General features: G+C 54.6%; 1 protein-coding gene across 2 annotated transcripts; it reads right to left on the reverse strand.

The window, feature by feature from the left end:
• Window positions 1–1,917: 1,917 nt before the first annotated feature.
• HTRA2 (HtrA serine peptidase 2) lies at window positions 1,918–20,165 on the reverse strand. 2 transcript variants are annotated; one of them, XM_044274616.1, is made up of 8 exons: window positions 19,740–20,165; window positions 10,581–10,785; window positions 8,969–9,163; window positions 8,844–8,876; window positions 6,112–6,223; window positions 5,959–6,028; window positions 2,519–2,614; window positions 1,918–2,444 (listed from the first exon to the last, which is right to left on the reverse strand). In XM_044274616.1, exons 1-8 carry the CDS (start codon window positions 20,126–20,128, stop codon window positions 2,279–2,281), a joined length of 1,266 nt encoding a protein of 421 aa, XP_044130551.1. In that variant the 5' UTR covers window positions 20,129–20,165; the 3' UTR covers window positions 1,918–2,278. The 2 variants fall into 2 exon arrangements, with proteins under 2 accessions (XP_044130551.1, XP_044130552.1); XM_044274617.1 differs by lacking the exon at window positions 19,740–20,165 and adding an exon at window positions 19,258–19,351.
• Between the last annotated feature and the right edge of the window lie 5,476 nt (window positions 20,166–25,641).

Genomic DNA, 25,641 nt, shown 5'->3' on the forward strand with positions numbered 1-25,641 from the left:
AAACAAGGCGAGGGCGGTATCCACCCCTAAACCGGAGAAAAACAAGGCGAGGGCGGTATCCACACCTAAACCGGAGAAAAACAAGGCGAGGGCGGTATCCACACCTAAACCGGAGAAAACAAGGCGAGGGCGGTATCCACACCTAAACCGGAGAAAAACAAGGCGAGGGCAGTATCCACACCTAAACCGGAGAAAAACAAGGCGAGGGCGGTATCCACACCTAAACCGGAGAAAACAAGGCGAGGGCGGTATCCACACCTAAACCGGAGAAAAACAAGGCAAGGGCGGTATCCACACCTAAACCGGAGAAAAACAAGGCGAGGGCGGTATCCACACCTAAACCGGAGAAAAACAAGGCGAGGGCGGTATCCACACCTAAACCGGAGAAAAACAAGGCGAGGGCGGTATCCACACCTAAACCGGAGAAAACAAGGTGAGGGCAGTATCCACACCTAAACCGGAGAAAACAAGGCGAGGGCGGTATCCACACCTAAACCGGAGAAAAACAAGGCGAGGGCGGTATCCACACCTAAACCGGAGAAAAACAAGGCGAGGGCGGTATCCACACCTAAACCGGAGAAAAACAAGGCGAGGGCGGTATCCACACCTAAACCGGAGAAAAACAAGGCGAGGGCGGTATCCACCCCTAAACCGGAGAAAAACAAGGCGAGGGCGGTATCCACCCCTAAACCGGAGAAAAACAAGGCGAGGGCGGTATCCACCCCCTAAACCGGAGAAAAACAAGGCGAGGGCGGTATCCACCCCCTAAACCGGAGAAAAACAAGGCGAGGGCGGTATCCACCCCCTAAACCGGAGAAAAACAAGGCGAGGGCGGTATCCACCCCCTAAACCGGAGAAAAACAAGGCGAGGGCGGTATCCACACCTAAACCGGAGAAAACAAGGTGAGGGCGGTATCCACACCTAAACCGGAGAAAAACAAGGCGAGGGCAGTATCCACACCTAAACCGGAGAAAACAAGGTGAGGGCGGTATCCACACCTAAACCGGAGAAAACAAGGCGAGGGCGGTATCCACACCTAAACCGGAGAAAAACAAGGTGACAACGGTATAATCTCCTACACCAAAGAGTAGTGGCAGTATCCACATGTAAACAAGGTGACGGCGCTACCGTCTCCTACTCTGAAGAGTGACAGTGGTCTACAGAGAAGTATCAGAGTGTGGATGAGGGAAATGATATTCAATGACCAGTCTGCATTGACCAAGGGGATCCTGCTGTATATTCCCCCTCTCTGACCTGTCGAGACACAGACTTTTCTTCCCACACTGACTCCTGGTGCACTCTCTTCTTCAGGTAACACACATGCACCCGGCCATCCACTTGATGTAAGTGTGATTCACCAGACCAGGTCGCCATCTTCCATTGCTCTATGCTCCAGTTTTGATGCTGACTTGTCCATTGTAAAAGCTTTGGGTGGTGGGCAGAGGTCACACGGGCACTCTGTGGGTATATGCCCTGTGTGTTCTTAAACGTCATCATGGCCAGCAGTGAAGTCAGCAATTTTCGCAATAGCGTAACAAGACCTCCGAAGTTATAAAAATACTATCATGAAGCATCCATCACCCTGGCAGGTGACAAGTATACAGAATAGAAACTGGTAGATGACAGGAAGGACTGAAGGAAGATGGCAGACAACAGATAAGGAAGCAGACATGATGGGTAAAGAACCAGATGACGATGACCATCAGGTAAGACACAGATGGAAAGTAATGAAGCGGAGAACCAGGAACAACAGACAATACCTCAGCTGACTTTGGCTTTCCCTGAATGTTTTCCTAAATCTAATGGCAAAAGGATACAGAAGATGGCAGTCAAGTAACGAAGCAGACAGGTGACGAAGAAGGTATTACACCCGACAGGACATGATTTCATGTAGTAACAACATCACACACAGGAGATCCCAGGCAAACAATTATAATTGAAGGGGTCTTCCGCATCCAAATAACTGGTGTCTGTGGTTTGAGTCATCATACATGGGGAGTAGTCACCGATATCAGCACCTCACTTCAAGGACGAACTGGTAGATTAAATGCAAATTATGCCTCCGCTAGAAATTCTGCAGCGACTGTACTGAACCCGATATTAGGAAGTCTGCCCTCCTGTCACATGCAGGATGGACAGTCTTCCGAGCCATATTATCCTGCAGGACTAGCAGAAGTCATTTGATTCCTGGGGAGTGGGCATTGTCCAGACTGGCGCACGCCGAGTCCGTATCTTCCCCCTGTTCTTAACACAAAGGTCACTTAGAACAAACGTCCATTACTCCACCAGTTCAGGGATGACGTTCACCATCAGGGTCTCGTACCCACGGCGGATCGTCATGGTGAGCTTCGCCTGAGAGTTTACAGCATCAAAGACATCTTCAGCGGTGGTGGCTGCTTGGGAATTTATCTCCAGGATAATGTCTCCAGCCTTCAGACCAGCTCTGAGGAAGAAGAAGGGGTAAGAGATCACAGCCAGCAGGGGGCACAAAACATCTCTGTATATGACAGCACTTACTGGTGAGCCGGTGATCCAATGATCACTTTATGGATAAGGATCCCATGAGGAACATCAGGAAATCCAGGATCCCTGAACTTCATGTCTGCCAAGATACTGCCAACGTAAGACAAAATTAAATGGGGTATGACACACAAATATTAACCCCACCACCTGTCATATCCCATCACTCCCCATAATTCACATCCACCAAACCTGGATATTATGTGTGAGGATGTATCAGGAGATGAGGTCAGAGATGCATGGAGAGGACAGGCTGTGGACTGGAGATTATGTGAGGAGGTATCAGGAGGTCAGGTCAGAGATGTATGGAGAGGACAGGCTGTGGACTGGATATTATGTGTGAGGATGTATCAGGAGATGAGGTCAGAGATGCATGGAGAGGACAGGCTGTGGACTGGAGGTTATGTGAGGAGGAATCAGGAGGTCAGGTCAGAGATGTATGGAGAGGACAGGCTGTGGACTGGAGGTTATGTGTGAGGAGGTATCAGGAGGTCAGGTCAGAGATGTATAGAGAGGACAGGCTGTGGACTGGAGATTATGTGAGGAGGAATCAGGAGGTCAGGTCAGAGATGAATGGAGAGGACAGGCTGTGGACTGGAGGTTATGTGTGAGGAGGTATCAGGAGGTCAGGTCAGAGATGTATAGAGAGGACAGGCTGTGGACTGGAGATTATGTGAGGAGGAATCAGGAGATGAGGTCAGAGATGCATGGAGAGGACAGGCTGTGGACTGGAGATTATGTGAGGAGGAATCAGGAGATGAGGTCAGAGATGCATGGAGAGGACAGGTTGTGGACTGGAGGTTATGTGAGGAGGAATCAGGAGGTCAGGTCAGAGATGTATGGAGAGGACAGGCTGTGGACTGGAGGTTATGTGTGAGGAGGTATCAGGAGGTCAGGTCAGAGATGTATAGAGAGGACAGGCTGTGGACTGGAGATTATGTGAGGAGGAATCAGGAGATGAGGTCAGAGATGCATGGAGAGGACAGGCTGTGGACTGGAGATTATGTGAGGAGGAATCAGGAGATGAGGTCAGAGATGCATGGAGAGGACAGGTTGTGGACTGGAGGTTATGTGAGGAGGAATCAGGAGGTCAGGTCAGAGATGTATGGAGAGGACAGGCTGTGGACTGGAGGTTATGTGTGAGGAGGTATCAGGAGGTCAGGTCAGAGATGTATAGAGAGGACAGGCTGTGGACTGGAGATTATGTGAGGAGGAATCAGGAGGTCAGGTCAGAGATGTATGGAGAGGACAGGCTGTGGACTGGAGGTTATGTGTGAGGAGGTATCAGGAGGTCAGGTCAGAGATGTATAGAGAGGACAGGCTGTGGACTGGAGATTATGTGAGGAGGAATCAGGAGATGAGGTCAGAGATGCATGGAGAGGACAGGTTGTGGACTGGAGGTTATGTGTGTGGAGCTATCAGGAGGTCAGGTCAGAGATGTATGGAGAGGACAGGTTGTGGACTGGAGATTATGTGTGAGGAGGCTTCAGGAGAGTAATGTTGAAGGCAGAGGACAGGTCTAGAAGGAGAACATAGTAATGTAGAAGGCAGAGGACAGGACTAGAAGGAGGAGCACAGAGTAATGTAGAAGGCAGAGGACAGGTCTAGAAGGAGGAGCACAGAGTAATGTAGAAGGCAGAGGACAGGTCTAGAAGGAGGAGCACAGAGTAATGTAGAAGGCAGAGGACAGGTCTAGAAGGAGGAGCACAGAGTAATGTAGAAGGCAGAGGACAGGTCTAGGAGGAGGAGCACAGAGTAGTGTAGAAGGCAGAGGACAGGTCTAGGAGGAGGAGCACAGAGTAGTGTAGAAGGCAGAGGACAGGTCTAGGAGGAGGAGCACAGAGTAGTGTAGAAGGCAGAGGACAGGTCTAGGAGAGGGAGGAGCACAGAGTAATGTAGAAGGCAGAGGACAGGACTAGAAGGAGGAGCACAGAGTAATGTAGAAGGCAGAGGACAGGTCTAGAAGGAGGAGCACAGAGTAATGTAGAAGGCAGAGGACAGGTCTAGAAGGAGGAGCACAGAGTAATGTAGAAGGCAGAGGACAGGTCTAGAAGGAGGAGCACAGAGTAATGTAGAAGGCAGAGGACAGGTCTAGGAGGAGGAGCACAGAGTAGTGTAGAAGGCAGAGGACAGGTCTAGGAGGAGGAGCACAGAGTAGTGTAGAAGGCAGAGGACAGGTCTAGGAGGAGGAGCACAGAGTAGTGTAGAAGGCAGAGGACAGGTCTAGGAGGAGGAGCACAGAGTAGTGTAGAAGGCAGAGGACAGGTCTAGGAGGAGGAGCACAGAGTATTGTAGAAGGCAGAGGACAGGTCTAGAAGGAGCACACAGAGTAATGTAGAAGGCAGAGGACAGGTCTAGGAGGAGGAGCACAGAGTAATGTAGAAGGCAGAGGACAGGTCTAGAAGGAGGAGCACAGAGTAATGTCGAAGGCAGAGGACAGGTCTAGAAGGAGGAGCACAGAGTAATGTAGAAGGCAGAGGACAGGTCTAGAAGGAGGAGCACAGAGTAATGTAGAAGGCAGAGGACAGGTCTAGGAGGAGGAGCACACAGAGTATTGTAGAAGGCAGAGGACAGGTCTAGGAGGAGGAGCACAGAGTAGTGTAGAAGGCAGAGGACAGGTCTAGGAGGAGGAGCACAGAGTAGTGTAGAAGGCAGAGGACAGGTCTAGGAGAGGGAGGAGCACAGAGTAATGTAGAAGGCAGAGGACAGGTCTAGAAGGAGGAGCACAGAGTAATGTAGAAGGCAGAGGACAGGTCTAGAAGGAGGAGCACAGAGTAATGTAGAAGGCAGAGGACAGGTCTAGAAGGAGGAGCACAGAGTAATGTAGAAGGCAGAGGACAGGTCTAGAAGGAGGAGCACAGAGTAATGTAGAAGGCAGAGGACAGGTCTAGGAGGAGGAGCACAGAGTAGTGTAGAAGGCAGAGGACAGGTCTAGGAGGAGGAGCACAGAGTAGTGTAGAAGGCAGAGGACAGGTCTAGGAGGAGGAGCACAGAGTAGTGTAGAAGGCAGAGGACAGGTCTAGGAGGAGGAGCACAGAGTAAAGAGGTTTGAGGATGCAGGGTGAAGCCCCTTTCAGCGGTCTGGTTGAGGATTCATGTTATCAGGGAGAAAAATTCACTGGTCTGTAAGGGATCGGGGGGTCTGAGGGTGAAGCAGTCTCTGATCGTTTCCATCTTGTACTTAGGGGAGGTGTTTAATGGACATGGGCCGTACAAGAGGTAAAACAGTCCTGAATGTGTGCACACACCTCAATATATAACCCCCATACTATATACGCCTCTCCCCCATACTATATATACCCACATTAACACATAGACACACACCTCACCTATACAATATAATCCCCCATACAAAATACAAATAGTCCGCCCACCTACACCATAGATACGCCCCCCATCATAGATACGCCCCCCACCATAGATACGCCCCCCCGTACCTTGGCGTTAGCGTCAGCATCATGATTCCAATGTATTTCTGTTTCACCTCAGAACGACCAAACCAGGAACCTGCAGAAGACAGAGGCTGAGTGCCCACCCCAAATATCCCGAGACCCCGCCTCTGTGCTTTAACTCCACCCCCGTGCACCTACCCTGACCCCGCTTCTCCGCCTGTTGGAGAAAATTTCTTACTCTGTCTGATGGAATTGCAAAGGAAATGCCAGCCGTCACTTTAAGAGTATTAATACCAATGACCTCACCGTCCTGCAACCGGAAATACAAGGTGGACAAAGGATAACTTGTCAGTGTGTAATATACTCGTCAGTGTATAATACAGAGTGTAACATACCAGTCAGTGTAATAAATCAGTCACTATATAATACAGAGTGTAACATACCAGTCAGTGTAAGGCCGAATGCACACGGCCGTGAGCGGTCCGTGGAACCGCGGCCTGGATTCCTGCTGAGAGCAGGAGCGCACGGCGTCATTGGTTGCTATGACGCTGTGCGCTCCCTGCTGCCGCCGCAGTACAGTAGTACACTGGTATAGATCATAGTCATAGCAACCAATGACGCCGTGCGCTCCTGCTCTCAGCAGGAATCCAGGCTCACGGCCATGTGCATTCGGCCTAACATACCAGTCAGTGTAACAGAGTGTAATATGAGGGTCAGTGTATAATACAGACTGTAATATGAGGGTCAGTGTAACATACAGAGTGTGATATAACAGTCAGTGTAATATACCAGTCAGTGTATAATACAGAGTGTAATATACCGGTCAGTGTATAATACAGAGTGTAATATGAGGGTCAGTGTAACATACAGAGTGTAATATGAGGGTCAGTGTAACATACAGAGTGTAATATGAGGGTCAGTGTAACATACAGAGTGTAATATGAGGGTCAGTGTAACATACAGAGTGTAATATGAGGGTCAGTGTAACATACAGACTGTAATATGAGGGTCAGTGTAACATACAGACTGTAATATGAGGGTCAGTGTAACATACAGAGTGTAATATGAGGGTCAGTGTAACATACAGAGTGTAATATGAGGGTCAGTGTATAATACAGACTGTAATATGAGGGTCAGTGTAACATACAGAGTGTGATATAACAGTCAGTGTAATATACCGGTCAGTGTATAATACAGAGTGTGATATAACAGTCAGTATAATATACCGGTCAGTGTATTATACAGAGTGTGATATAACAGTCAGTGTAATATACCGCTCAGTGTATAATACAGAGTGTGATATAACAGTCAGTATAATATACCGGTCAGTGTATAATACAGAGTGTGATATAACAGTCAGTGTAATATACCGGTCAGTGTATAATACAGAGTGTGATATAACAGTGTAATATACCGCTCAGTGTATAATACAGAGTGTGATATAACAGTGTAATATACCACTCAGTGTATAATACAGAGTGTGATATAACAGTGTAATATACCGCTCAGTGTATAATACAGAGTGTGATATAACAGTCAGTGTAATATATCGGTCAGTGTATAATACAGAGTGTGATATAACAGTCAGTGTAATATACCGCTCAGTGTATAATACAGAGTGTGATATAACAGTCAGTGTAATATACCGGTCAGTGTATAATACAGAGTGTGATATAACAGTCAGTATAATATACCGGTCAGTGTATAATACAGAGTGTGATATAACAGTCAGTATAATATACCGGTCAGTGTATAATACAGAGTGTGATATAACAGTCAGTGTAATATACCGGTCAGTGTATAATACAGAGTGTGATATAACAGTGTAATATACCGCTCAGTGTATAATACAGAGTGTGATATAACAGTGTAATACCACTCAGTGTATAATACAGAGTGTGATATAACAGTGTAATATACCGCTCAGTGTATAATACAGAGTGTGATATAACTGTGTAATATACCGCTCAGTGTATAATACAGAGTGTGATATAACAGTCAGTGTAATATACCGGTCAGTGTATAATACAGAGTGTGATATAACAGTCAGTGTAATATACCGGTCAGTGTATAATACAGAGTGTGATATAACAGTCAGTGTAATATACCGCTCAGTGTATAATACAGAGTGTGATATAACAGTCAGTGTAATATACCGGTCAGTGTATAATACAGAGTGTGATATAACAGTCAGTGTAATATACCGGTCAGTGTATAATACAGAGTGTGATATAACAGTGTAATATACCGCTCAGTGTATAATACAGAGTGTGATATAACAGTGTAATATACCGCTCAGTGTATAATACAGAGTGTGATATAACAGTGTAATATACCGCTCAGTGTATAATACAGAGTGTGATATAACAGTCAGTGTAATATATCGGTCAGTGTATAATACAGAGTGTGATATAACAGTCAGTGTAATATATCGGTCAGTGTATAATACAGAGTGTGATATAACAGTCAGTGTAATATATCGCTCAGTGTATAATACAGAGTGTGATATAACAGTGTAATATACTGGTCAGTGTATAATACAGAGTGTGATATAACAGTGTAATATACCGCTCAGTGTATAATACAGAGTGTGATATAACAGTGTAATATACCGGTCAGTGTATAATACAGTGTAATATGAGGGTCAGTGTAATATGAGGGTCGGTGTATAATACAGAGTGTGATATACCGGTCAGTGTAATATACCAGTCAGTGTATAATACAGAGTGTGATATACCGCTCAGTGTATAATACAGAGTGTGATATAACAGTGTAATATACCGGTCAGTGTATAATACAGTGTAATATGAGGGTCAGTGTAATATGAGGGTCAGTGTAATATACCGCTCAGTGTATAATACAGAGTGTGATATAACAGTCAGTGTAATATACCGGTTGTTGTACTGTAACGTAGGACCACTGGTACTCACCAGATTGACCAGGGGCCCCCCAGAGTTACCGACCTGGAAGTGACAGTTGATGAGAAGGTGAGGAGGGCACGCCGTAACGCATATTACCACTTCTCTTAACCCTTTCACTGCTGACCCCTACTTACATCTATGATGGCGTCTGTCTGGATGAAGTCCATGTCCTTGTTGGAGAGCCCGAGCTCCCGACCCCCGCGCTGCACAGAGCTGACGATGCCGGAGGTGATGGTGTTACGCAGCAGATACGGCGTCCCCATGGCCACAACAAACTCCCCCTGTCTAACCTCAGAAGAGCGAGCCAGCGGCAGCGTGGGCATGGGACCCTGCGGAGAGGGACAGACTGGTATCACTGGGGTCACTCAAGTCACTTTGTGCAACGGAGGTCGTCACACTGGAGGTGGGGTATTGTCTGGACTCAATCTAGCCCTCCGAGATGGCGCCCACTCATCACAGTCACCGCTCCTCCAGCTCTAAAGCCTGATCACCAGGGTACACACAGCGCCCCCCCCAATACTCATCAACAGGGTACATACACACAGCGCCCCCCCCCCAGTACTTATGACCAGGATACACACAGCGCCCCCCCAGTACTCATCACCAGGATACACACACACAGCGCCCCCCCCCAGTACTCATCACCAGGCTACACACAGCGCCCCCCCAATACTCATCACCAGGCTACATACACACACCGCCCCCCCCAAGTACTCATCACCAGGCTACACACAGCGCCCCCCCACCCAGTACTCATCACCAGGCTACACACAGCGCCCCCCCCACCCAGTACTCATCACCAGGCTACACACAGCGCCCCCCCACCCAGTACTCATGACCAGGCTACACACAGCGCCCCCCCACCCAGTACTCCTGACCAGGCTACACACAGCGCCCCCCCCACCAGGCTACACACAGCGCCCCCCCCACCCAGTACTCATGACCAGAATACACACAGCGCCCCCCCCCCCCCCAGTACTCATGACCAGAATACACACAGCGCACCACCCCCCCCAGTACTCATGACCAGGATACACACAGCCCCCCCCCCCCCCCCCCCCCCCCCAGTACTCATGACCAGGATACAACACAGCACCCCCCCCCCCCCCCCCCAGTACTCATGACCAGGATACACACAGCGCCCCCCCCCCCCCAGTACTCATCACCAGGCTACACACAGCGCCCCCCCAGTACTCATGACCAGGATACACACAGCGCCCCCCCCAGTACTCATGACCAGGATACACACAGCGCCCCCCCCCCCCAGTACTCATCACCAGGCTACACACAGCGCCCCCCCAGTACTCATGACCAGGATACACACAGCACCCCCCAGTACTCATGACCAGGATACACACAGCGCCCCCCCCCAGTACTCATGACCAGGATACACACAGCGCCCCCCCCCAGTACTCATGACCAGGATACACACAGCGCCCCCCCCCCCCAGTACTCATGACCAGGATACACACAGCGCCCCCCCCCCAGTACTCATGACCAGGATACACACAGCGCCCCCCCCCCCAGTACTCATGACCAGGATACACACAGCCCCCCCCAGTACTCATCACCGGGATACACACAGCCCCCCCAGTACTCATCACCGGGATACACACAGCGCCCCCCCAGTACTCATCACCGGGATACACACAGCGCCCCCCCCCCCCGGTACTAATGACCAGAATACACACACCGTCAGGGGGTTCACACATCAGGACCTCATTAGTGGGGGGATCTCGCGGTTACCTTTGGGGTGATGCGCACGGCAGCAATGTCCTGCACGGGGTCCATGGCACAGACGCTGGCCTCGTACGTGTCCCCGTTGTACAGTTTCACTCTCACCCTCCTCTTATTGGCCACCACATGGGCGTTAGTGACAATCAGCCCGTCCGAGGAGACCAGGAAGCCTGAGCCGCTGGAGATGACCGCCTCCCGGCCGGTGAACGGGTGCCTGCGGGGGCAAAAAAAATGGCGCACCTCAAAACACAAGTCTACACCAGCTGTTCTCATAAAGCCAAGGAGGCACCCCGTGACAGGACTATGGGGTGAGGGTCACTGCCTCTTGTAAGAGGATGGTCAATGTGAAGTGTACTGGGTCACTACTGAGAATATGGGAGGACTGTTGGGTGTCGGGGTCAATATGGAGTACAATGGGGGAATGCCAAGTGTACAGGGAAACTACAGGAAGTATGGGGTCACTATGGAGTCATTGTGGTCTGTATTGGGTCAATGTAGAGCATATGGAGTGACTATTAGTTGTCTGGGGTGTCACAACAAGGGGACAACTCAAGGATCCTTCATACAGCAGCCAGATGGAGCTCAACTCTTATTTATAGTCCAATAATACAGGGATATCTCAAGGCATGGCCTCAACACATCTCCCTGACCAGAAGATCATCACACATGGCTCCAGGATCTGGTCTCAACACATCTACCTGACCAGAAGATCATCACACATGGCTCCAGGATCTGGTCTCAACACATCTACCTGACCAGATCATCACACACGGCTCCAGGATCAATCTCCCTGACCAGAAAATCGTCACACACTGCTCCAGGATCAGGCCTCAACACATCTTCCTGGGGGGGTTCCCCTGCGGAGTGTCGGGGGGGGTCCCTCACCGGCCCAGGGTCTCGATGTTCACCACGGCCGGCTCGCACCTCTACGCCACGTCTGCTATGAAGTTGAAGACTATCCGTGGGTTCGGATTTCGGAGTGTCACTGGGAGGGGTGTCAGGGGTCCTGCAGGGTGTTCAGGGGTCACTATCAGATATTCGGGGGTCCCTGCAGGGTGTTCAGGGGTCACTATCAGATATTTGGGGGTCCCTGCAGGGTGTTCAGGGGTCACTATCAGATATTCGGGGGTCCCTGCAGGGTGTTCAGGGGTCACTATCAGATATTCGGGGGTCCCTGCAGGGTGTTCAGGGGTCACTATCAGATATTCAGGGGTCCCTGCAGCGTGTTCAGGGGTCACTATCAGATATTCGGGGGTCCCTGCAGGGTGTTCAGGGGTCACTATCAGATATTCGGGGGTCCCTGCAGGGTGTTCAGGGGTCACTATCAGATATTCGGGGGTCCCTGCAGGGTGTTCAGGGGTCACTATCAGATATTCGGGGGTCCCTGCAGCGTGTTCAGGGGTCACTATCAGATATTCGGGGGTCCCTGCAGGGTGTTCAGGGGTCACTGTCAGATATTCGGGGGTCCCTGCAGGGTGTTCAGGGGTCACTATCAGATATTCGGGGGTCCCTGCAGCGTGTTCAGGGGTCACTATCAGATATTCGGGGGTCCCTGCAGCGTGTTCAGGGGTCACTATCAGATATTCGGGGGTCCCTGCAGGGTGTTCAGGGGTCACTCTCAGATATTCGGGGGTCCCTGCAGGGTGTTCAGGGGTCACTATCAGATATTCGGGGGTCCCTGCAGCGTGTTCAGGGGTCACTATCAGATATTCGGGGGTGGTCAGGGGTCACCATGAGATATTCAGGGGTCACTATCAGATATTCGGGGGTCCCTACAGGGTGTTCAGGGGTCACTGTCAGATATTCGGGGGTTCCTGCAGGGTGTTCAGGGGTCACTATCAGATATTCGGGGGTCCCTGCAGGGTGTTCAGGGGTCACTATCAGATATTCGGGGGTCCCTGCAGGGTGTTCAGGGGTCACCATCAGATATTCCGGGGTCCCTGCAGGGTGTTCAGGGGTCACCGTCAGATATTCGGGGGTCCCTGCAGGGTGTTCAGGGGTCACCGTCAGATATTCGGGGGTCCCTGCAGGGTGTTCAGGGGTCACTATCAGATATTCGGGGGTCCCTGCAGGGTGTTCAGGGGTCACTATCAGATATTCGGGGGTCCCTGCAGGGTGTTCAGGGGTCACTATCAGATATTCGGGGGTCCCTGCAGGGTGTTCAGGGGTCACTATCAGATATTCGGGGGTCCCTGCAGGGTGTTCAGGGGTCACTATCAGATATTCGGGGGTCCCTGCAGGGTGTTCAGGGGTCACTATCAGATATTCGGGGGTCCCTGCAGGGTGTTCAGGGGTCACTATCAGATATTCGGGGGTCCCTGCAGGGTGTTCAGGGGTCACTATCAGATATTCGGGGGTGGTCAGGGGTCACCATGAGATATTCAGGGGTCACTGTCAGATATTCGGGGGTCCCTGCAGGGTGTTCAGGGGTCACTGTCAGATATTCGGGGGTCCCTGCAGGGTGTTCAGGGGTCACTGTCAGATATTCGGGGGTCCCTGCAGGGTGTTCAGGGGTCACCATCAGATATTCAGGGGTCCCTGCAGGGTGTTCAGGGGTCACCGTCAGATATTCGGGGGTCCCTGCAGGGTGTTCAGGGGTCACCGTCAGATATTCGGGGGTCCCTGCAGGGTGTTCAGGGGTCACTATCAGATATTCGGGGGTCCCTGCAGGGTGTTCAGGGGTCACTATCAGATATTCGGGGGTCCCTGCAGGGTGTTCAGGGGTCACTATCAGATATTCGGGGGTCCCTGCAGGGTGTTCAGGGGTCACTATCAGATATTCGGGGGTCCCTGCAGGGTGTTCAGGGGTCACTATCAGATATTCGGGGGTCCCTGCAGGGTGTTCAGGGGTCACTATCAGATATTCGGGGGTCCCTGCAGGGTGTTCAGGGGTCACTATCAGATATTCGGGGGTCCCTGCAGGGTGTTCAGGGGTCACTATCAGATATTCGGGGGTGGTCAGGGGTCACCATGAGATATTCAGGGGTCACTGTCAGATATTCGGGGGTCCCTGCAGGGTGTTCAGGGTCACTGTCAGATATTCGGGGGTCCCTGCAGGGTGTTCAGGGGTCACTGTCAGATATTCGGGGGTCCCTGCAGGGTGTTCAGGGGTCACTGTCAGATATTCGGGGGTCCCTGCAGGGTGTTCAGGGGTCACTGTCAGATATTCGGGGGTCCCTGCAGGGTGTTCAGGGGTCACTGTCAGATATTCGGGGGTCCCTGCAGGGTGTTCAGGGGTCACTGTCAGATATTCGGGGGTCCCTGCAGGGTGTTCAGGGGTCACTGTCAGATATTCGGGGGTCCCTGCAGGGTGTTCAGGGGTCACTGTCAGATATTCGGGGGTCCCTGCAGGGTGTTCAGGGGTCACTGTCAGATATTCGGGGGTCCCTGCAGGGTGTTCAGGGGTCACTGTCAGATATTCGGGGGTCCCTGCAGGGTGTTCAGGGGTCACTGTCAGATATTCGGGGGTCCCTGCAGGGTGTTCAGGGGTCACTGTCAGATATTCGGGGGTCCCTGCAGGGTGTTCAGGGGTCACTGTCAGATATTCGGGGGTCCCTGCAGGGTGTTCAGGGGTCACTGTCAGATATTCGGGGGTCCCTGCAGGGTGTTCAGGGGTCACTGTCAGATATTCGGGGGTCCCTGCAGGGTGTTCAGGGGTCACTATCAGATATTCGGGGGTCCCTGCAGGGTGTTCAGGGGTCACTGTCAGATATTCGGGGGTCCCTGCAGGGTGTTCAGGGGTCACTGTCAGATATTCGGGGGTCCCTGCAGGGTGTTCAGGGGTCACTGTCAGATATTCGGGGGTCCCTGCAGGGTGTTCAGGGGTCACTGTCAGATATTCGGGGGTCCCTGCAGGGTGTTCAGGGGTCACTGTCAGATATTCGGGGGTCCCTGCAGGGTGTTCAGGGGTCACTATCAGATATTCGGGGGTCCCTGCAGGGTGTTCAGGGGTCACTGTCAGATATTCGGGGGTCCCTGCAGCGTGTTCAGGGGTCACTATCAGATATTCGGGGGTCCCTGCAGCGTGTTCAGGGGTCACTATCAGATATTCGGGGGTCCCTGCAGGGTGTTCAGGGGTCACTATCAGATATTCGGGGGTCCCTGCAGGGTGTTCAGGGGTCACTATCAGATATTCGGGGGTCCCTGCAGGGTGTTCAGGGGTCACTATCAGATAATCGGGGGTCCCTGCAGGGTGTTCAGGGGGTCACCATCAGATATTCAGGGGTCCCTGCAGGGTGTTCAGGGGTCACTATCAGATATTCGGGGGTCCCTGCAGGGTGTTCAGGGGTCACTATCAGATATTCGGGGGTCCCTGCAGGGTGTTCAGGGGTCACTATCAGATATTCAGGGGTCCCTGCAGGGTGTTCAGGGGTCACTATCAGATATTCGGGGGTCCCTGCAGGGTGTTCAGGGGTCACTATCAGATATTCGGGGGTCCCTGCAGGGTGTTCAGGGGTCACTATCAGATATTCGGGGGTCCCTGCAGGGTGTTCAGGGGTCACTGTCAGATATTCGGGGGTCCCTGCAGGGTGTTCAGGGGGTCACCATCAGATATTCAGGGGTCCCTGCAGGGTGTTCAGGGGTCACTATCAGATATTCGGGGGTCCCTGCAGGGTGTTCAGGGGGTCACCATCAGATATTCAGGGGTCCCTGCAGGGTGTTCAGGGGTCACCATCAGATATTCGGGGGTCCCTGCGGGGTGTTCAGGGGTCACTATCAGATATTCGGGGGTGGTCAGGGGTCACCATGAGATATTCAGGGGTCACTATCAGATATTCGGGGGTTCCTGCAGGGTGTTCAGGGGTCACTATCAGATATTCAGGGGTCCCTGCAGGGTGTTCAGGGGTCACCAGATATTCGGGGGTCCCTGCGGGGTGTTCAGGGGTCACTATCAGATATTCGGGGGTGGTCAGGGGTCACCATGAGATATTCAGGGGTCACTATCAGATATTCGGGGGTCCCTGCAGGGTGTTCAGGGGTCACTGTCAGATATTCGGGGGTTCCTGCAGGGTGTTCAGGGGTCACTGTCAGATATTCGGGGGTTCCTGCAGGGTGTTCAGGGGTCACCATCAGATATTCGGGGGTCCCTGCGGGGTGTTCAGGGGTCACTATCAGATATTCGGGGGTGGTCAGGGGTCACCATGAGATATTCAGGGGTCACTATCAGATATTCGGGGGTCCCTGCAGCGTGTTCAGGGGTCACTATCAGATATTCGGGGGTCCCTGCAGGGTGTTCAGGGGTCACTATCAGATATTCGGGGGTCCCTGCAGGGTGTTCAGGGGTCACTATCAGATATTCAGGGGTCCCTGCAGGGTGTTCAGGGGTCACAATCAGATATTCAGGGGTCCCTGCAGGGTGTTCAGGGGTCACCATCAGATATTCGGGGGTGGTCAGGGGTCACCATGAGATATTCAGGGGTCACTATCAGATATTCGGGGGTCCCTGCAGGGTGTTCAGGGGTCACTGTCAGATATTCGGGGGTCCCTGCAGCGTGTTCAGGGGTCACTGTCAGATATTCGGGGGTCCCTGCAGGGTGTTCAGGGGTCACTATCAGATATTCGGGGGTCCCTGCAGGGTGTTCAGGGGTCACCATCAGATATTCAGGGGTCCCTGCAGGGTGTTCAGGGGTCACCATCAGATATTCAGGGGTCCCTGCAGGGTGTTCAGGGGTCACTGTCAGATATTCGGGGGTCCCTGCAGGGTGGTCAGGGGTCACTACCAGATATTCGGGGGTCCCTGCAGGGTGGTCAGGGGTCACTACCAGATATTCGGGGGTCCCTGCAGGGTGGTCAGGGGTCACTACAAGATATTCAGGGGTGTCTGGGGGTCCCTGCGCGGTGTCCGGGGGTCACTGCGGAGTGTCACTATCAGATATTCAGGAGTCTCTGCAGGGTGTCGGGGGTCCCTGCAGAGTGTCACGGGGTCACTATCATATTCGGGGGTCCCTGCAGGGTGTTCAGGGGTCACTGCTGTCAGATATTCAGGGGTTTCTGCAGGGTGTTCAGGGGTCACTGAGATATTCGGGGGTCCCTGTGGGGTGTCGGGGGGTCACTATTAGATATACTGGGGTCCCTGCGGAGTGTCGCTGGGTCACTATCAGATATTCGGGGGTCACTATCAGATGTTCGGGGGTCCCTGCGGTGTGTCGGGGGTCCCTGCGGTGTGTCGGGGGGTCACAATCAGATATTCAGGGGTCCCTGCGGCGTGTCGGAGGTCCCTGCAGAGTGTCGCAGGGGTCACTGTCAGATATTCAAGGGTCCCTGGTGAGTGTCGGGGGTCCCTGTCAGATATTCGGGGGTCCGTGTTGGGGGTCCATGCTGGGTGTCGGGGGTCCCTGCGGAGTGTCAGGGGTCACTGTCAGATATTCGGGGGTCCCTGCTGGGTGTCGGGGTTCACTGTCAGATGTTCGGGGGTCACTCACCGGCCCAGGGTCTCGATGTTCACCACGGCCGGTCCGCACCTCTCCGCCACGTCCGGTATGAAGTATTGGGGGTCACTATCACAGTCGGGGGTCCCTGTAGAGTGTCAGGGGTCCCTGTCAGATATTCGGGGGTCCCTGCTGGGTGTCGGGGGTCACTATCAGATGTTCGGGGGTCACTCACTGGCCCAGGGTCTCAATGTTCACCACGGCCGGTCCGCACCTCTCCGCCACGTCCGCTATGAAGTATTGGGGGTCACTATCACAGTCGGGGGTCCCTGCGGTGTGTCGCGGGTCCCTGTCAGATATACGGGGGTCCCTGCTGGGTGTTGGGAGGTCCATGCTGGGTGTCGGGGGTCACTTTCAGATATTCGGGGGTCCCTGCGGGGTGTCGGGGGGTCACTGTCAGATGTTCGGGGGTCACTCACCGGCCCAGGGTCTCGATGTTCACCACGGCCGGTCCGCACCTCTCCGCCACGTCCGCTATGAAGTATTGGGGGTCCCTATCACAGTCGGGGGTCCCTGCGGTGTGTCGGGGGTCCCTGTCAGATATTCGGGGGTCCCTGCTGGGTGTCAGGGGTCACTATCAGATGTTCGGGGGTCACTCACTGGCCCAGGGTCTCAATGTTCACCACGGCCGGTCCGCACCTCTCCATGAAGTATTGGGGGTCACTATCACATAGTCGGGGGTCCCTGCTGGGTGTCGGGGGTCCCTGCTGGGTGTCGGGGGGTCACTGTCAGATATTCGGGGGTCCCTTCAGAGTGTCGGGGGTCACTGTCATATTCAAGGGTCCCTGGGGAGTGTTGGGGGTCCATGTCAGATATTCGGGGGTCCCTGCTGGGTGTTGGGAGGTCCATGCTGGGTGTCTGGGGTCACTTTCAGATATTCGGGGGTCCCTGCTGGGTGTCGGGGGGCCACTGTCAGATGTTCGGGAGTCACTTACCGGCCCAGGGTCCCGATGTTCACTACGGCCAGCCCGCACCTCTCCGCCACGTCCGCTATGAAGTATTGGGGGTCACTATCACAGTCGGGGGTCCCTGTAGAGTGTTGGGGATCCGTGTCAGATAATCGGGGGTCCCTGCTGGGTGTTGGGGGTCACTGTCAGATGTTCGGGGGTCACTGTCAGATATTCGGGGGTCCCTGCTGGGTGTTCGGGGGTCACTGTCAGATGTTCGGGGGTCCCTGCGGTGTGTCAGGGGTCACTATCACATAGTCGGGGGTCCCTGCTGGGTGTTGGGGGTCAATGCTCGGTGTCGGGGGTCACTTTCAGATATTCGGGGGTCCCTGCTGGGTGTCGGGGGGTCACTCTCAGATGTTCGCGGGTCACTCACCAGCCCAGGGTCCCGATGTTCACCACGGCCGGCCCGCACCTCTCCGCCACGTCCACTATGAAGTATTGGGGGTCACTATCACAGTCGGGGGTCCCTGTAGAGTGTTGGGGGTCCCTGCTGGGTGTCGGGGGTCACTGTCAGATGTTCGGGGGTCACTGTCAGATATTCGGGGGTCCCTGCTGGGTGTTCGGGGGTCACTGTCAGATGTTCGGGGGTCACTGTCAGATATTCGGGGGTCCCTGCTGGGTGTCGGGGGTCCCTGTCAGATGTTCGGGGGTCACTCACCGGCCCAGGGTCTCGATATTCACCACAGCCGGCCCGCACCTCTCCGCCACGTCCGCTATGAAGTATTGGGGGTCACTATCACAGTCGGGGGTCCCTGCTGGGTGTCGGGGGTCCCTGCTGGGTGTCGGGGGGTCCTTCACCGGCCCAGGGTCTCGATGTTCACCACGGCCGGCCTGCACCTCTCCGCCACGTCCGCTATGAAGTATTAGGGGTCCCTGTAGAGTGTCGGGGGTCCCTGTAGAGTGTCGGGGGTCCCTGCGGGGTGACGGGGGTCCCTGCGGGGTGACGGGGGTCCCTGTCAGATGTTCGGGGGGTCATTCACCGGCCCAGGGTCTCGATGTTCACCACGGCCAGCCCGCACCTCTCCGCCACGTCCGCTATGAAGTATTGGGGGTCACTATCACAGTCGGGGGTCCCTGCGGGGTGTCGGGGGTCCCTGCGGGGTGTCGGGGGTCCCTGCGGGGTGTCGGGGGTCCCTGCGGGGTGTCGGGGGTCCCTGCGGTCCCTGCGGGGTGTCGGGGGTCCCTGCGGGGTGTCGGGGGTCCCTGCGGTGGGTCGGGGGTCCCTGCGGGGTGTCGGGGGTCCCTGCGGGGTGTCGGGGGTCCCTGCGGGGTGTCGGGGGTCCCTGCGGGGTGTCGGGGGTCACTCACCGGCCCAGGGTCTCGATGTTCACCACGGCCGGCCCGCACCTCTCCGCCACGTCCGCTATGAAGTATTGGGGGTCACTATCACAGTCGGGGGTCCCTGCGGGGTGTTCGGGGGTACCTGCGGGGTGTTCGGGGGTACCTGCGGGGTGTTCGGGGGTCCCTGCGGGCTGTTCGGGGGTCACTTACCGGCCCAGGGTCTCGATGTTCACCACGGCCGGCCCGCACCTCTCCGCCACGTCCGCTATGAAGTATTGGGGGTCACTATCACAGTCGGGGGTCCCTGCGGGGTGTCGGGGGTCCCTGCGGGGTGTCGGGGGTCACTCACCGGCCCAGGGTCTCGATGTTCACCACGGCCGGCTGGCACCTCTCCGCCACGTCCGCTATTAAGTATTGGGGGTCACTATCACAGTCGGGGGTCCCTGCGGTGTGTCGGGGGTCCCTGCGGGGTGTCGGGGGTCCCTGTCAGATGTTTGGGGGTCACTCACCGGCCCAGGGTCTCGATGTTCACCACGGCCGGCCCGCACCTCTCCGCCACGTCCGCTATGAAGTTGAAGACTTTCCGGGGGTTCGGGGGCTCGGATTTCGGGGGGTCACTGGGCGGGGTGTCAGGTTTTGCCGCCTCCACCCGGAGCCTCGAGTCTGAACTCCGCCCCCAACTCCACACACCAAGCCCCGCCCCAACAAGCGCCCCAATATACAGCGCCCCTGAACCCCGACACCCGCCCTCACCCGACCCTGCGCCCCGCGAACCATGGACGTTGTCAGAACGTAAACCCGAATCACCCGAAAAGAAAGCCCGGGATCTGACAGCCCACACACCCGAGCACCGCGCCCCCCCGAGCACCCGAGCCCATCTGCACAAGGAGGCCGCCATATTGTGTCCGGAGCCCCGCCCCCTGCAACAAGCTTTATTGTCCGCAACAGAGGAGGGTGACAGGAAAAGCTGCTCCCGTGAGAATGACGTCACTGAAAGAGGCGGGGCCTCACGGGTTACTAACAGTCGTCAGAGGCGGGGCGGTGTCTAGAGGCGGGGCTATTTAAATGAGACTGTATTTTAGAGGTGGGAGTGATGGTATTTACATGGGACTGCATATTGGAGGAGGGGTGATGGTATTTACATGGGACTGCATATTGGAGGAGGGGTGATGGTTTTTACATGGGACTGCATATTGGAGGAGGGGTGATGGTATTTACATGGGACTGCATATTGGAGGAGGGGTGATGGTATTTACATGGGACTGCATATTGGAGGAGGGGTGATGGTATTTACATGGGACTGTAGGTTTTGGGGGTCCCTGCAGGACCATGCCTCTGATGTTATCCGGTGGCTCCAGCTAACGCCTGGACTCACACATCGGTGTTTTAGTGGGGGAGGGGCACGCCCTATCTTTGTCACGCCCATCTGTGCGTCCGTGGATGATGCAGGCCCGGATTTCGTGGACCATTTCCAGGAGTTGCTGTGACACACGGATCCTTCACGGATGTAAATCGTCCTGATTCTGTGAGAAGCGTCTGTCACCAGGGACCGGGCCCCGGGCCCCCCAGTGTTGGGTATAGGGAGATGCAGATAATAATCAGGCGGCACTGCATACACTGATCGCGCCGTATTGGAGCCGGGCCACATGCAGTGTGAATTGCTTCTCAATGTGGTGCTCAGCAAAATAATGGCTTGGTAGCAGACAAAATGGCAAATTGTGAGGAGAGTTGAAAAAGAAGTTGCGGCACTCACCGAAGTGTATCAAAGCTTTCTTTTATTGTGGCTTCCTTAGCAGGTAGCAAAAAGGATCCGGGGTGGACACATAGTTGCGAGCAGCGACGGCCGTTTCGCGCGCTAAGACGCGCTTCCTCAGGCCACTGATTACGTCATTGCGCCTACATGCGCTTTATACAGGTGAACAGGGGGACGGCCGACGCCGTCAGCAAGTACCTCACTCCCACGGATGTGACGTATAAAATACAAGCAAAACAACAGGTAAGATTGCAATCTGGAGGTTAATTGAGTCAGCAAAACATATTAAGCATACAGAGGAAGGGCGATTATGCGAGCGTACATAGGAAATAAGTGGCAAAATTACATCTCTTGAATTGCGGTCCAAAAGGGATGGAATGACTGGTATAAGTGGCGGCAGTGAATTACGATTCCCGACTAAGGACCATACACCCGTTATATATATTTCAGGGCCTCATCAAATTGGCACAGTATATATTGGGAAAAACGGTAGGAATGAATGATAGAAATGACATGTCCGTGTTTCTGTGAACCTTCATGCGCTCACACTAGGAGGGACTTTTTGCGACTTGTCTTTCCCATGTAGAAGCGGACCCTCCCCCTTTGTTTTTCCCAATATATACTGTGCCAATTTGATGAGGCCCTGAAATATATATAACGGGTGTATGGTCCTTAGTCGGGAATCGTAATTCACTGCCGCCACTTATACCAGTCATTCCATCCCTTTTGGACCGCAATTCAAGAGATGTAATTTTGCCACTTATTTCCTATGTTCGCTCGCATAATCGCCCTTCCTCTGTATGCTTAATATGTTTTGCTGACTCAATTAACCTCCAGATTGCAATCTTACCTGTTGTTTTGCTTGTATTTTATACGTCACATCCGTGGGAGTGAGGTACTTGCTGACGGCGTCGGCCGTCCCCCTGTTCACCTGTATAAAGCGCATGTAGGCGCAATGACGTAATCAGTGGCCTGAGGAAGCGCGTCTTAGCGCGCGAAACGGCCGTCGCTGCTCGCAACTATGTGTCCACCCCGGATCCTTTTTGCTACCTGCTAAGGAAGCCACAATAAAAGAAAGCTTTGATACACTTCGGTGAGTGCCGCAACTTCTTTTTCAACTCTCCTCACAATTTGCCCGGGCCCCCCAGTGCTCCCAGCACCTCACCTGCCTGAGAATAAGGGCGCCGTGCCCGTTCTGTGGACCGCAAAATGCCGTCTGCAATGCACAAGCACCCACCGTGGCCAGCCGCATGTGGATCGCGGACCCATCACTTAAATGGGGTCCGCGATCGGTCCGTTCGGAGGCCCAGGAGCGCTGCGTAGGGCTTTCCTGGGGTTCCATCTCCGGATGATGCCGGTGCCCCGTGTATTGCTGACCGCCGTATGCGGGCCACAGTCCGGCAAGAGAGGGGCAGCGGCCGTGTGAATGAGCCCTAAGGGTGAAGACGCCCATCAGATGGCAGCGGATACGGCGATGGCGGTGACAGACGCTCCGTACGTTATATATCTCCATCGGGGGAGGGTCCCAGTGCTAGGACCAATCAGCTGTTCCCAGCAGGCTCCTTATTATTGATGCGCTCTCTTCCTGCACCGGAGAACAGAAGAGGCGGTCTTACTGTACACCGGGGGCGGCGTGAAAACAGCCAGAGCCCCGCCCCCAGTGTGCAGAGCCCCGCCTCCAGTGTACAGCTCTCCTGCGCCAGACACACAGAGCCCCGCCCCCAAGGTGTACAGCTCTCCAGCTCCAGACACACAGAGCCCCGCCCCCAGTGTACAGCTCTCCTGCTCCAGACACACAGAGCCCCGCCTCCAGTGTACAGCGCTCCTGCTCCAGACACACAGAGCCCCGCCCCCAAGGTGTGCAGCTCTCCTGCTCCAGACACACAGAGCCCCGCCTCCAGTGTACAGCTCTCCTGCTCCAGATACACAGCCCCGCCCCCAAGGTGTACAGCTCTCCTGCTCCAGATACACAGCCCCGCCCCCAAGGTGTACAGCTCTCCTGCTCCAGACACACAGAGCCCCGCCCCCAGTGTACAGCTCTCCTGCTCCAGACACACAGATGCCCGCCCCCAGTGTACAGCTCTCCTGCTCCAGACACACAGCCCCGCCCTCAGTGTACAGCTCTCCTTCTCCAGACACAGCCCCGCCCGCAAGGTGTACAGCTCTCCTGCTCCAGACACACAGAGCCCCGCCCCCAAGGTGTACAGCTCTCCAGCTCCAGACACAGAGCCCCGCCCCCAAGGTGTACAGCTCTCCTGCTCCAGACACACAGAGCCCCGCCCCCAAGGTGTACAGCTCTTCAGCTCCAGACACATAGAGCCCTGCCCCATTGTACAGCTCTCCTGCTCCAGACACACAGAGCCCCGCCCCCAAGGTGTACAGCTCTCCTGCTCCAGACACACAGAGCCCCGCCCCCAGTGTACAGCTCTCCTGCTCCAGACACACAGAGCCCCGCCCCCAGTGTACAGCTCTCCTGCTTTAAACATACAGAGCCCCGCCCCCAAGGTGTACAGCTGTCCTGCTCCAGACATACAGAGCCCTGCCCCCAAGGTGTACAGCTCTCCTGCTCCAGACACACAGAGCCCCGCCCCCAGTGTACAGCTCTCCTGCTCCAGACACACAGAGCCCCACCCCCAGTGTACAGCTCTCCTGCTCCAGACACACAGTCCGGCCCCCAGTGTACAGCTCTCCTTCTCCAGACACAGCCCCGCCCGCAAGGTGTACAGCTCTCCTGCTCCAGACACACAGAGCCCCGCCCCCAAGGTGTACAGCTCTCCAGCTCCAGACACAGAGCCCCGCCCCCAAGGTGTACAGCTCTCCAGCTCCAGACACAGAGCCCCGCCCCCAAGGTGTACAGCTCTCCTGCTCCAGACACACAGAGCCCCACCCCCAGTGTACAGCTCTCCTGCTCCAGACACACAGAGCCCCACCCCCAGTGTACAGCTCTCCTGCTCCAGACACACAGTCCGGCCCCCAGTGTACAGCTCTCCTGCTCCAGACACACAGAGCCCCACCCCCAGTGTACAGCTCTCCTGCTCCAGACACACAGAGCCTCGCCCCCAGTGTACAGCTCTCCTGCTCCAGCCACACAGTCCGGCCCCCAGTGTACAGCTCTCCTGCTCCAGACACACAGATGCCCGCCCCCAGTGTACAGCTCTCCTGCTCCAGACACACAGCCCCGCCCTCAGTGAACAGCTCTCCTTCTCCAGACACAGCCCCGCCCGCAAGGTGTACAGCTCTCCAGCTCCAGACACAGAGCCCCGCCCCCAAGGTGTACAGCTCTTCAGCTCCAGACACACAGAGCCCCGCCCCCAAGGTGTACAGCTCTTCAGCTCCAGACACATAGAGCCCTGCCCCATTGTACAGCTCTCCTGCTCCAGACACACAGAGCCCCGCCCCCAAGGTGTACAGCTCTCCTGCTCCAGACACACAGAGCCCCGCCCCCAGTGTACAGCTCTCCTGCTCCAGACACACAGAGCCCCACCCCCAGTGTACAGCTCTCCTGCTTTAAACATACAGAGCCCCGCCCCCAAGGTGTACAGCTGTCCTGCTCCAGACATACAGAGCCCTGCCCCCAAGGTGTACAGCTCTCCTGCTCCGGACACACAGAGCCCCGCCCCCAGTGTACAGCTCTCCTGCTCCAGACACACAGAGCCCCGCCCACAGTGTACAGCTCTCCTGCTCCGGACACACAGAGCCCCGCCCACAGTGTACAGCTCTCCTGCTCCAGACACACAGAGCCTGCCACCCTGTTGGACCTGTACAGAGTATTTCACATTCATTCAGCCTAGAAGGCCAATCGCAGACATTTAACCTCTCAGGTTCCGTGGTCAAATGTGAGCATGGCATGCGAGTAGTGAGAATGTGGAAGCCGCGTGCTCCCGCTCCGATGACAACCTTCCCCAGCTGAGCTCGGGGAAGCCGTCGGGTTCCTGTGATAACCCGATCCTGCTGGAGGCGCAGATGCCTGGCACTGGTAAATGAATAAATATCCCTCGCAGAATACAACTGGCAGTCTAAGGGTTTCTTCTTATAGCGATTGTGAGGGATGAGAATCCATTTGGTATAAACATGTCCTCCATCTTGTACAGAAAATTACTGAGCCGGCTGGAAGGACGTGGGGCGTCTCTGTGTATATAGATCAGAAGGTCCTAACTACAAGGTCAAGATAGCAGCTTCCTCCTTATCGGTCTGACATACAAGAGAGTTCTGTCCCTTCCGAGTTTCGGGATGGACTGCTGGAGAATGCTAGTTTTGAGATAAAATGTTGCAGAAATGTTTTCATTATTAGAATTCTGTTAGTGTGGTGCTCAAGTATTGATAACGAATCAATCACTAGATTCGATCTCCACCCCTTGGTGATTGGCAGATTTATCTGTGATTATAAAGATGTATCCGTGTGAGGAAGAAAGTCAGAGATCAATCGGGGAGAGTCAGAAATCAATCGGGGAGAGTGATAAATCAATCGGGGAGAGCGAGAGGCCAATCGGGGAGAGCGAGAGGCCAATCGGGGAGAGTGAGAGGCCAATCGGGGAGAGCGAGAAACCAATCGGGGAGAGCGAGAAACCAATCGGGGAGAGCGAGAAACCAATCGGGGAGAGCGAGAAACCAATCGGGGAGAGCGAGAAACCAATCGGGGAGAGTGAGAAACCAATCGG

This window comes from Bufo gargarizans, unplaced genomic scaffold (genome assembly GCF_014858855.1).
Source record: "Bufo gargarizans isolate SCDJY-AF-19 unplaced genomic scaffold, ASM1485885v1 original_scaffold_1895_pilon, whole genome shotgun sequence".
NCBI lineage: Eukaryota > Metazoa > Chordata > Amphibia > Anura > Bufonidae > Bufo > Bufo gargarizans.

Excerpts from the sequence above, each read along its gene's own strand:
- HTRA2 (XM_044274616.1), bottom strand. The coding sequence starts at position 20,128 with ATGGCGGCCTCCTTGTGCAGATGGGCTCGGGTGCTCGGGGGGGCGCGG. Across the intron at positions 8,877-8,968 it reads AGACAGACGCCATCATAGAT|GTCGGTAACTCTGGGGGGCC; the intron begins GTAAGTAGGGGT and ends TGTCACTTCCAG. Across the intron at positions 6,224-8,843 it reads GGGGGCCCCTGGTCAATCTG|GACGGTGAGGTCATTGGTAT; the intron begins GTGAGTACCAGT and ends TTCCGGTTGCAG.